Raw genomic sequence first — 12,048 nt, forward strand, 5'->3', positions numbered from 1 at the left:
TCTGCTCGTGAAAATCTGGGGGCTTTCCCAGCATGCATCAGGCAGAAGGCAGGGAAACACTCTTGTTAAGCTGAAATAAATCTTAATGAGGTAAATTCATAGTCAGTCAGTATCAGGCTATGTCCACACGCATACAGATATTTTAGAAAACACATTTTTTCCTCCGTTTTCAAAAAAATTCCTGTCCACACCAACGGTGTTTTAGAAAATCTCTCCGTCCACACGAGAACCCAAAAACAATTAAAAATCGCCTCCGCAGCGTTCACGTTGCGGAGCGGTTTCCGCTCAGATGTCATTATTTCCTCTGGCAGGGTGCGGACTCCACGCTCGTGGATTTCCCCCCCGCGGCTGGTCGTGCAAAGAGTGGAAAACATTTCAACTAGAGCGGATAAGATCCACGCTCACTTCTCACAAGAGGACAAGTCAGCGCTGCTTTGGTTGCCTGGCAACAAACTGAGCGCTCCGCTTCGTTTCTGCCACTTTTTTTCAAAAGCGAGGCGGATCGTGGATTTCAAGCAGAAGAGTAAAGTAAGAGAGATACAGCAAGGTTGACTTATAAACACGTAATTAAACCTAACAGTACTGAACACATGTAAGGTAGTGGGCTCGTAGGTTCCTGACGCTGCTCAATACAAATAAAACAATTGCCATGCGCAAATTGAGGTTATGATGTCACCGTTTTCCAAAAGCCCCGTGTCACCTGTCCACACGAATACACCAAAACTGAGTTTTGAAAAATCTCCACCCTGGGAGGCGTTTTCTAAAAGCTCCGTTTTCAGTGACCTAAAACACCTTTTCATGTGACAGGAGGCCAAAACACAGAGAAAATTGTAGTGTAGCGTCGTGTCACTGCTTCCATTGAAAACGAATGACGTCGAGTCGCTTTGAAGCCCGTAGTCTGAACGCACTGTTAGGTTTAACCGGTAAGTGTCGCAGGGCTTCAGTGGACTGGGCTGGACTGGACTGGGCTGGACTGGACTGGGCTGGACTGGACTGGACTGGACTGAACTGAACTGAACTGAACTGAACACGTGTGTACAGGATCTGAGCTTGTTGACGGTCGGCTCTGAGTCACACGGGCACAACAGCTCCTCTTGCATGCCCATATATTTATAGAGGAGTGGAACAAAAAAAAAATTCATTAACACCAAAAACCAAGCGGAGGACACTAAGGACGTTTTCACACCAAGTTTCAGTAGCTTTTAATTTTTTTTAAACTCGCTCGGCTCCTCCCTCGCTGTTTAAAAGCGGCCTTCAGCCCCTCCCGCTCCTGAAAAAACTTCTCATAACGGCGGAATCGATGAAGCTGCCTTGTGAGCGAGAGCAGTGACTGATCTTAGTTATATCTAAGAGTTATATCTATCAGAAGAGAGTTCATAGAAAGCTCAGGATATTCTTCTGCACCTTCTCTTCTCTGTCCCTGCGTCCCTCTGGGCGGAGGTTCAGGCTCCCTAAAGGTTGCAGTAACAGATTTCGGCGCTCTTTTATCCCGGAGGCAAATTCAGATTAAATATGTAACTGCAGTTTGGCGTGTGGAACAAGGGCCTGTTCCCTGCTTCTGCATACTGAGGGGGAGGATGTAGGCCTACAGCTTTTTGTTGGATATAAATTGATATTGTGTGATACTGTCTGTGTTTTGTAATATGTGGATATGTTCCTTTGATGTTTCTGTGTATTGTAACTGTTTGCTGGGAATGGAATTGCCCCATTGGGGATAATAAAGATTTCTCTACTCTACACTCCTGCTGGACCAGCTTTGTCCACTCAGCCTATAGTCTGGTCCACTCTGGTCCATCATCCAAACTGCTCCAGCATCCATTCCTCCTGGAGGCAGGAGTCTGCATGGAGATTTTAGGCGAAAAAATTAAAGATGAACAATGGAGATTTCTATGTAAACAATGTGAGTTGTTTACATTCATAATTTCACTCGTACAGACAGAAAGTATGTTGATAGACTCCAGTGACTCTGATGAATAAATGTATTACCATCAAAAACGTTCAGAAAGCCTTTTTAATGTTTACAAGGCTACAATGTTTAAATCTCCATCCTTTCATTTGACTGACAGTCAAAGTTGCAGCGTTTCAGGTAAACATACCAGCTGCTCCACCATCAGCATCATTTACTAGAATTTCCAGCTCAATGTAGTAACATTGCTAGACTAGCTAGCAAGCTAGTAAAAAAAGAGTAAAAAAAATGCTACAAAATGTTTCCTCTGACTTCACTTTTCTCCACCGATCCAAAGCTTCTCCATTATTATACACTCTCCTTTATCCAGGAGTTTTCTCCACTCAACGTTACCGTCAGGTTTTCGTTTCTCAGCTGTCTTTCTTCTGCCGACGCGGTTCCTGAGTGAACAGAGAGGAAAAACATCCTGGGTCGACTCCCTCTCCACAGTATTGTGCACTGCGTCTCCTCGTGCACACACGCCCTCGTGCACGTGCTGGAAAACCACATGGCACGTGGTGTTTTTGTTGTTGTGCGGGAAGCCACTTCACCAGCACTACTAGTGGCCAAAAACTCTGTTGTTCATTTTTAAGGATTTATCGAAGATTCTTCTTTGCTAAGAGTGAGCAGTATGAACCTAATTATCACTGTAATGTTCCTTCATCTTCTCATGATTTCCCCTCAAATGTGGTTAATTCTAGTGGTCTCAGTAGTATACTTCCAGAACCAATTATCTGTCAGACTGAACCCTCATGCTCATTTTCCTAACCATTAACCGTCTTACTGCTGTAACAGTAGTTGAAGTCTCTGTATTTGGTTTGGCTGCTCTACAGGATCATGTTTTACAGATTTGGGGTGAAAAGTGCTGAGTGGGTGATAATCTGCTGTGATGTAGCTCATCATCTACAGAACACAAACAGTACGGCAAAGATTTAATGCTCAAAGATTTCACAGAAGAAAAATCAATGTTGTCCTTTACAGAGATGTCAAAATATAAATCATCATTATAAAGGAAATAGATTTGAATGATGAACCTATATGGCTATGCTGCAGTGAGTATGAGTGAGTTAAGGAGTGAGTGTGTGTGTACGTGTGTGTGTGTACATGTTCATGTGTGTGTGTGCGTGTTCCACAAACTGCGCTACATTCCAGCATCTACATTCAAGCAGAGAAATCAAAGATACATGTGATGATGTCATCAGTTAGTCGTCAGAATTCATGCAGGGTCCTTTGCTCACGACCGTAACGTGTTCGCCTGTCTTCCTGCAGAGAAATTACACACAACATATATCAGTTGGATTCATCACAACTGTGTTTACATGTTATAATATAATTTATATATAGTTCAAGTTCAATACTTTATTGCCATTTCAACTTGGTTGATTGGGATTTGCTTTGGCAAGCTCACAAGAGGGACAAGAAAGGTTAAAAATGAAAACACTTAATACACATAGAACACAAAGTAAGACATGAAGTAGAAGCAATACAATACCATAAGCATAATAAAACACCACGACTAAAATACCATAAAAAGAGAAATATGTACCATGGGGACTAAAACACCCACTATACCCGTCATGTTGCACACTCCCTTAGATCTGACAAACCGTCTGTAGTGCCTCAGTAGAAGAGTTCAGGAGGCAGACAGCCTCTGGATAAGTGCTATTTCAGAACCTAGAAGTTCTGGTCTTAATGCTACTGAGTCTTTTAAAAGAAGGTAGGGATTTAAAAAGCAGGTTGGCCGTGTGAGAGAGGTCCTTAAGAATTTTAAGGCTCTTCCTTTGTAGTCTGGTTTGGTAAATTTCAGCTAGTGGTGTAAGCTCAGATCCAAAAATTCTGGCTGCAGGATGCTGTTGATACTTGCTTGGTAAAAAAAAATGGTGCCATGCCTTCCTTGGATGTAGACATTTTTTTCAATTGTCTTAAAAATAGAGTCTTTGCTCCCAGTCTTTCTATACTTTCATCTGTCTAATAAAGGCGAAAATGCCCCCCAAAAAAATCTTTATTCACTTGCTCTGCCCAGATTTCCCCGGCTGGTCAGGGCTACAAACCGGTGACCTTCTGGTCGAGGGCCAGTTCTCGAACCTGCAGGCTGCTGCCAGCCTATTGATCTGTCTGATGATAAGCACATACAGGTATGATATCAGGTGTAGATGAATATAATATCCTGCTTGCACTCACAGGTTGTGGGCACGCAGCATGCATGCGTTGCTGTAGGTGACTCCGTCGCTGCCGCACACCGGGTCGTAGACTGCAGGGCAGAGAAGGGGGCGGGGCTAGCAAAATAACCAGTTACAATACATTCTCCATTACTGCAGTCACAACATTCAAGTTACTAAAAATCAACAGATTCCACTTAAATGTTCAACTTTGATATTTGTCTGAAGGTTTCTTACCCTACATTTGGCCTCTGCAGCTGCAAGAGTGACAGTAAAGTGTTAAAGGTCAGAGCAGCTCACCATAAACACTAATGCATTTCACTATTATATCTGACAGTAGGATTCAGATCTTACCCGCAGAGAGGAAAACCGCCACACACAGCAGCAGAACAATCTTCCCGGTCATGTTGAGAGAAGTGGAGTCAAAGCAGAGAGAAGAGAAGAGGCTGAAGTCTGCCGGTGCGTTTCTGCTCGGGCTGCGAAGCGTCTCGTGTCCCGTGTGTCTGTGCTGCCGCTCGGCGCTGTGGCGTCGTCATATAGAAGACGGAGCCTCTGTCCTCTCAAATAATGTGACCCTGATATCAATACAGCAATTTTTTGGCTGTGATTTTGACCAGGTCGCTCTATTGTTTCTTTCATAGGATTCCTGACAGTGATATAGACTGCACTCATATTCCATCACAGTGCTGGGTAACATGAGGAGACTTTGTGAAGATTAAATCTTTTTACAGCCTCAATGTGACACAATATTCCAAAACATAAAGGGTTCTTTATTCGTAAAAAGTGAGGGGAGGGGACGTGGAGGAGGAAACAAACTCACTGGCAGGGCGGCACCTGGGGAACACACAGAGAGGTCGGTGAGGGAGAGGGAAGGAGGGAAGACTCGTGGCCAACTTGGCGTCCATTCTGCTTCCAGACGCTTCTCGTCAGGGCGTGGCGTCTTTGTCTCCCTCAGGGCCGCCCCCAGAGAGAGAGAGAGACAGGTCCACCTTAAACCTTAAAACTCTTGGAACCACCTTGTTACTCGTGCATTTTTCCCTTCATTTTGGTACATCCAATTCAGTGGTGCATGATCTGTTTCCAGAGTGAACTGTCTACCAATCAAGTAATAGCGTAGCTTGTGCATTGCCCACTTAATAGCAAGACAATAGCGAAATATGAGATAGTTTTTCTCATATTTAAGGAGCTTACGGCTCAGGTACATTATGGGATGTTCACCCTCATTGATTATCTGTGACATTACAGCACCCAAGCCTGACTCTGAGGCATCCGTCTGCAGGATGAATGGTTGTCGGACGTTTGGGGCTGACAGTCCCGGTTCTTTACACAGAGCCTGCCGTAGGTCTGCTTCATCCGTCCACTTGACGTGGTGAGGTTGCCTGTTTTGGTTGAGGTCATACAGAGGATCGGACAGAGCCGCATAATGGGGAATAAGCTGCCGGTAGTAACCCACTAGCCCCAGAAATGTTCTCACCTGTTTTTTTGTCAGAGGCTTTGGCCAACTGCAGATGCTCTCCACCTCCTTCTGCTGTGGTTTCAACACACCTCTCCTGATAGTGTGGCCTAGGTAGCCTCCCTCCTCCAGGCCCAATCAACACTTTTTCGGGTTCGCCACTAAACCAGCCTGTTTTAAAGCTTCCAGCATAGTTAGTTGATGTCGCAAATGGGTCGTCCAGACGGTGCTATGGATAACTATGTCATGCAGGTAAGCTGCTGCGTATCTCTGATGAAGTCTGAGGACCTTATCCATCTTTCGTTGGAAGGTGGCGGGGGCTCCATGTACCCCAAACAGGAGGACTGTGTATTGGTATAGGCCATCGGGAGTGGAGAAAGCGGTTTTATCTTTTGCCTGGTCGGTGAGGGGCACCTGCCAACAACCTTTCGTCAGTCTAGTGTAAAGATAAACAGTTGTTCTATCAGCTCGTCGACTCTGGGCATGGGATAGGCGTCAAACTGAGATATTTCATTAACCTTCCGGAAGTCGTTGCAGAATCGAGGGGATACGCATCAGGTTTTGGCACCATAACAATGGAGCTGGACCAGGCGCTGTGGGACTCTTATATGACTCCAATCTTCAACATCTTCTGTATTTCCTCCTGTATGGCGGCCCGTTTGGCTTCAGGGATGCGGTAGGGGCGTTGTCGGACAACCTTGCCCGGTTCGGTTATGATGTCATGGTATATGACGTTCGTTCGTCCCAGCTGGTCAGAAAACACATCTCGGAACTGGGACGTCACCTCCTTAAGGTCTTGCTGCTGCTGCGGCATTAGGAGTTCACCCATGGGAACTGGATCCGGACTTGGGGGCGGTGTTTGGGTCAGCAACGCCGGCAGTAGAGGGGGTTCACTGGGCTCATACACTTCTTCATCAGGTTAACTTGATATATTTGGGCTTTTCGACGACCTGTTTGTCGCACACGGTAGTTGGGCCGGTCTTCTCCATTACCCCATAGGGTCCGTGCCATTTTGCCAGGCATTTACCCTCATTTGTAGGAATGAGAATCAGCACCTTCTCTCCAGGCTGGAACTTATCCGTATCTGGGCGGGTCGATTGTATACCTTAGCCTGGGCCGCTTGTGCCTTCGTCATATGCTCTCTTACCAGGGCCCATATCTGTGACATACGGTGGTGCATCTGTTCAACGTGCTCGTTGATCGGTGTGGGGACGTCTGCTGTTCCCACGCTTCCTTTGTGAGGTCCAGGATCCCGCGGGGCCGCCGGCTGTAGAGCAGCTTGAAAGCTAGAGCTTTGTGGGACTTCCCTGATGGAGAAAAGGTGATAGGGGAGCAACTGATCCCAGTTTTTCACATCAGTTTCTGTCACTTTTTTTACCATGCTTTTCAGGGTACTGTTAAATCTCTCCACTAAACCATCGGTTTGGGGATGATAGACAGACGTACGTAATCGGCTCACCTGAAGTTTGCTGTATAGTTCTTTCATTACCTGTGACATAAAGCAGGACCCCTGGTCGGTCAGTGTCTCGTCAGCGATAGGTTGAAGACTTCTCTGGCCACAGCCTTGGCACTGGCAGTGCGTAATGGAATGGACTCGGGGGCAGGTAGCGTAGTCCAGGATCACCAGAATAAAGCCGTGGCCCCGGCTAGATTGTGGCAGTGAACCGACAATATCCATAGCTAGCTGGCTAAAAGGAGTCTCAATAATCGGCAGAGGGACCAGTGAGCTTCAAAAATTAGATTTGGGGGCGTTAACTTGGCATTTGCCACAGTGCCGGCAGTAGTCCCGGACAGCGCATACAATACCAGGCCAGTAGAATCTTGTAGTGATCCACTGGAGGATCTTCTCCGTCTCAAGGTGAGTCCCCAGCACCTTCGAAATATAGGGGCTTGGCACAGGTAGCTGGTTAACAAGCCCCCCCCCCCAATCTTGGCCACTCTATATAACAGCCCATTCTGGATTTTAAAATGAGGATAAGTTAACATACTCACCCCCGGCTGGAGGACATCATCTATCATCTTGACATCTCTCGGGGCTTGGGTTAGCTTGGGGTCTCGGCGTTGTGCAGTAGCCAACCTTCCCAGTCAGCTTCATTGCTCTGCAACGAAGCTCCTCCCGCTCCATTCAGTAGCTTTTCATTTTTTAAAAACTAGCTTGTCTCCTCCCTCGCTCACTAAACCTCACTAAACTAAGCCCTTCTAGTTTACAAATGTGTTGTGGTTTCTGTCGCCCTCTAGTGGTCAGAAAGTTTTGCTTATTGCAGCTTTAACCATTAACCATCTTACTGCTGTAACAGTAGTTGAAATGCTCTCTGTATTTGGTTTGGCTTTGAACTTGGCTCAAATATTTTTTTGGTAACACTTTATGTTACAGCCCGCTAATTACGGTGTAACTAGTTTGTAATTATGGGGTACTAATAAATAACAATGCTGTAGTTACAGAACAAGAAGTCTGGAGGGGAACTACAGGGAACAAGCACCAATAGCATTTGTTTTGTCCCCCCTAATTATGTTACTGTTACCCTGTAATTATTTTTTAGCACACTAAAAAATAATTTCAGGGTAACAGTAACATAATTACAAAAATAGTTATACCATAACTACCTTATAAGTCTCTCATAATTACAAAATTGTTACCTGTTAATTTCCGGACTTCTTGTTTTGTTTGTTGAAGATGAAATCTTTTCACAGCCTCAGTTTGACACAATACTGTATCAATGGGAGGAATGAAGACTGTGTCTTAATGAGGGGCAGTGAGAAGAATTGTGTGATATTTCCTTTTCCACCCAGAATCATAACACTTTTGCTGCTGCAACGACCTGATTTCCCCGCAGGGATAAATTTCATCTTATCTCATATTAAATCTGCAGCTCTGGATCTGTCCACGTTGCATTTGATTGGTTATGTGTTACAAACCCCACCTCTTTCATGTGAACGTGCTCACAGCTGATAGGTATGTGCCTGACGCTTCCTGTCTGTCCAGGACTTTACATGCCCTTTTTCCTGCTAGCTAAAGTTTGCTTCAGCAGCTAAAGCTTGCTGGTGATTTCCAGAAAACCTCACCATGCTGAACACAAGTGAGTGCTGAGTGGGTGATAATCTGCTGTGATGTAGCTCATCATCTACAGAACACAAAAGTAAGTAAGGTAAACCTTTAATGCTCAAAGATTTCACAGAAATCAAAGAAAATCAATGTTATCAAAATCTAAAACAAATCATCATTATAAAGGAAATATGTTTTAATTATGAACATATATGGCTTTGTTGCAGTGAGTATGAGTGAGTTAAGTGTGAGTGTGTGTACATGTGTGTGTGTGTGTGTGTGTGTGTGTGCTGCATTCTAACATTTACATTCAAGCAGAGAAATCAAAGATACATGTGATGATGTCATCAGTTAGTCATCGCAGGGTCCTTCGCTCACGATCGTGACGTTGCCGCCTGACTCCCTGCAGAGAAATTTCACACAACGTATCAGCTGATGCGGATTCATCACAACTGTGTTTACATGTGATGGCGTGAGGGCCTCCAGGTCGGGGTCCTGCCTGTTTGTCTCTTCTCTCTCTCTGGTGTTTCCCTGCTGGTTCTAGCTGCTGGCCTGCTGCCTTCCTCCCGGTGAGCCAATGCCCCGGCCTTTTGTCTCTTTTTAAGTTTGTTTCGCTGCTCTGGCAAACTGGGTGCACCCCGCCAGCACTCACACACACCTAGGCCCAATCCCAAACCAGCCTCTACCCACCGCCACTTCTCTCCAAATCAAGTTACTCTGGCAGCTGTGGAGGGCCTTCTGATGACGGGGCAGGGCAGAAATACACTGACAAACTGTGGGACGCCCTCGCCACTCTACTGGAAGAATTGGCAGCAGTCGTCACCATGGCGACCGTGGCTGTTTTGCCGTTTCAAAATTTACGAGAGGCAAAGATAACAGGTTGCAACTGTCACTGTAAACACATAACATCCAAAACCATGAGAATCACATGTATAAAGGCATTTATAGGTTTGCTACAAGTCAAGCGACCTGAGGGACAAAGTGAAAGTTTTAAACTTCACCACACATTCTGTGATTTTGTTTGAGGCTGTAAAGTCAGCATGAGAAAAACAAAGGTGTGTGAGCATGATCAAAAAGTATAAAGTACGAAGACGGAACTTAAAGGTCCATATCCTCCACTCTCCAGAGTTTTATTTAGTGTCTTTCTGTCCATTCAAAGCTGTGTGTGTGGTGTCATGAACCAAAAACACTCTCAATCCATTTCTCCACGTTCATTTTCCAGCATCTCTCTGAGCCTTACCAAGAACAGGCCGTTTCTGTCGCCGTGTCTTTAAGGCTCATTAATATTAACGACCCTCCGTTCCGATCGGCTGACCGTTTCGAGAGCGAAACGTGAGACGCCGCGGCCCGGCGGCTACAGGTAGGGAAAACTCTCCGGTAATAAACGACGACGACCGCTCGACCGCTTTGAAAAAAACACTTTGTTAGTCTATTATTTCTTACAGAAATGATAATGAGCGAACCTTTGTGACGCCGCAAAGTTACGGAAGTCCAAACGGCTCGTTTAGAGGCTCGCTTTTCTAATATGGATTGTGTGGATTTAGTTTTGATACTTTCACCATGTTTAGATACACATCCAACTCCTTTATCATCACAGAGGAGAGGGAGTCCTGCTTTACACCATGTGGGTCTGCATCGATCTAGACTTGCTGTCGGAGGGTTTTACAGTCCACTTACACTCCCCGCTAATTGGTTTGGGATGGGTCTTAATATGGAGAACGCTCCATGTGAATGCACAAACGGAGGGGGAGTGGAGAGGGCGAGGGGTTGGTTTGGGATGGGTCCTACTTGACCATGCATCCAACACCTGCACTACACACTGATCCACTGACTGTCACTCCTCATAAGGGTTAGCATAGAAGCTGAAAACAGCGACATGAACGCTGTCATGGCGGAACTCAGGTCGCACCGTGATGAGTTTAAGACACTTAAATCACAGAGTGATGAAGGCTTAAATAATTGTGTTAGGTTCTGTGTTTTCACCCCAAATGAGTTAATTGAGAGATTAGGGGGAGAGGGCTTCTCGTTACTGGGGGATAGATGTAAATTACCTGACCATTCTTTACTGATGTTAAAGGTTCAAGTAAGACCTTATTTTGCTAAAGAGGATTCACATTTACAGTATACTAGAAAAATTGTACCACAAAGGCGACTCCCTGATTCATTTTTGTCCTCTAGCCAGTGTAACACCATATTGCTGGACCTTATTGAGCAATTGGGATGCATTAAAAATAGATTATGTGGCTGTGTTTATACAGCAATGAATAAATGTGTTAAGAGGAAATGTAATGAGATCTGCAGACTTTGTGGGACAATTTAAGAACAGCAGAGAAACAGTTTCTAAGATGTAAAAACAAAAACCTGAGGGAAGGGCTGAAGACAGAATTTAAGAAAAGGCAAACCAAATTTGACAAGAGGTTACGCACTGTGAAACGTAATTTTAATAGAGGTCTCTTATTGCATATTGATTACTTACAAACTCATAATCCCCAACAGTTCTGGAATGAAATTAATAAACTGGGTCCCAGAAAGTCTAGGGAAATACCCATGGAGGTAAAACTAGAGAATGGTGAATGCAGCTCTGTTTTAGGAGTTGGATTACATCAGTGGGAAAAGGACTTTGCAGATTTGTTTTCTGGCTGCAACAATTCATTTGATGAAGTTTTTTTTTTTGAAGGAAATAACTAGTTTAAAAGAGGTAATGGAAACTGAAATGAAGACTGATGTAAATAGCTGTAATATGTTTTTGAATGCAAATTTTTCTATTGAAGAGGTAAAAAAGATAATAGATAAATGCAAACTGAAAAAAGCTACTGGAATTGACGAAATTTCCAATGAAGTGTTGAAGTGGCCGAGGTTGTGTAACGTGTTATTTGAGTTGTTTCGGTCTTGTTTTGACAGCGGCATTATTCCTGCACAGTGGCACAAGAGCGTTATTAAACCTATTCCTAAATCTTCAAAAAATGATCCCAAGCTGCCGCTCAGCTATAGGGGTGTAAGTCTTATTAGCTGTGTATATAAATTGTATTCCTCACTTTTAAATTGCAGACTTGTAGACCACCTTGAGAAGACAGGTTTGCTTGTGGATGAGCAAAATGGATTTAGAAAAGCCAGAGCATGTATTGATCATATATATGCAGTCACTTCCATTGTACGTGCAAGAATTAAGGAGAATAGGTCTACATTTGTTTGTTTTATTGATTTCAAGAAGGCTTTTGACTGGATTAATAGGGATCTTCTTCAATATAGGTTGTTAAATTCTGGAGTCAATGGGAAGTTTTATTATGCCATTAAGTCTCTTTTTCAAGCAGCTGTTGCCCGTGTTCAGGTTAATGAAAACACAACTGGATGGTTTTCCCAACAGTTTGGTGTGAGGCGAGGAGATGCTTTGTCTCCATCATTGTTTTCCATTTATGTTAATGATTTAGCTCTTCAAATTAAAGCTTCC

At 44.4% G+C, this 12,048-nt stretch overlaps 2 protein-coding genes across 3 annotated transcripts in view; both read right to left on the reverse strand.

Moving 5' to 3' along the window:
- cox18 (cytochrome c oxidase assembly factor COX18) overlaps positions 1-12,048 on the reverse strand; it is a 65,525-nt gene that overhangs the window by 1,837 nt on the left and 51,640 nt on the right. The gene's annotated exons all lie outside the window — the stretch shown is intronic.
- On the reverse strand, positions 2,478-4,713 carry LOC144542467 (PI-actitoxin-Avd5a-like). Of its 2 annotated transcripts, XM_078289312.1 has the most exons (5): positions 4,459-4,713; positions 4,342-4,361; positions 4,127-4,221; positions 3,130-3,208; positions 2,478-2,520 (listed from the first exon to the last, which is right to left on the reverse strand). In XM_078289312.1, the coding sequence occupies exons 1-4, from the start codon at positions 4,508-4,510 to the stop codon at positions 3,148-3,150; spliced, it is 228 nt and encodes a 75-aa protein (XP_078145438.1). In that variant the 5' UTR covers positions 4,511-4,713; the 3' UTR covers positions 2,478-2,520; positions 3,130-3,147. The 2 variants fall into 2 exon arrangements, with proteins under 2 accessions (XP_078145438.1, XP_078145437.1); XM_078289311.1 differs by lacking the exon at positions 2,478-2,520 and having other exon boundaries at positions 2,981-3,208.

This window comes from Centroberyx gerrardi, chromosome 16 (genome assembly GCF_048128805.1).
Source record: "Centroberyx gerrardi isolate f3 chromosome 16, fCenGer3.hap1.cur.20231027, whole genome shotgun sequence".
Taxonomy (NCBI): domain Eukaryota; kingdom Metazoa; phylum Chordata; class Actinopteri; order Beryciformes; family Berycidae; genus Centroberyx; species Centroberyx gerrardi.

Bases quoted from the DNA above. Each gene is read 5' to 3' on its own strand.
- LOC144542467 (XM_078289312.1), bottom strand. From the start codon at position 4,510: ATGACCGGGAAGATTGTTCTGCTGCTGTGTGTGGCGGTTTTCCTCTCT. The intron at 4,222-4,341 runs GTAAGAAACCTT...TTATTTTGCTAG, and splicing joins CTGCAGAGGCCAAATGTAGG to CCCCGCCCCCTTCTCTGCCC. The intron at 3,209-4,126 runs GTGAGTGCAAGC...ATTTCTCTGCAG, and splicing joins ATGCTGCGTGCCCACAACCT to GAAGACAGGCGAACACGTTA.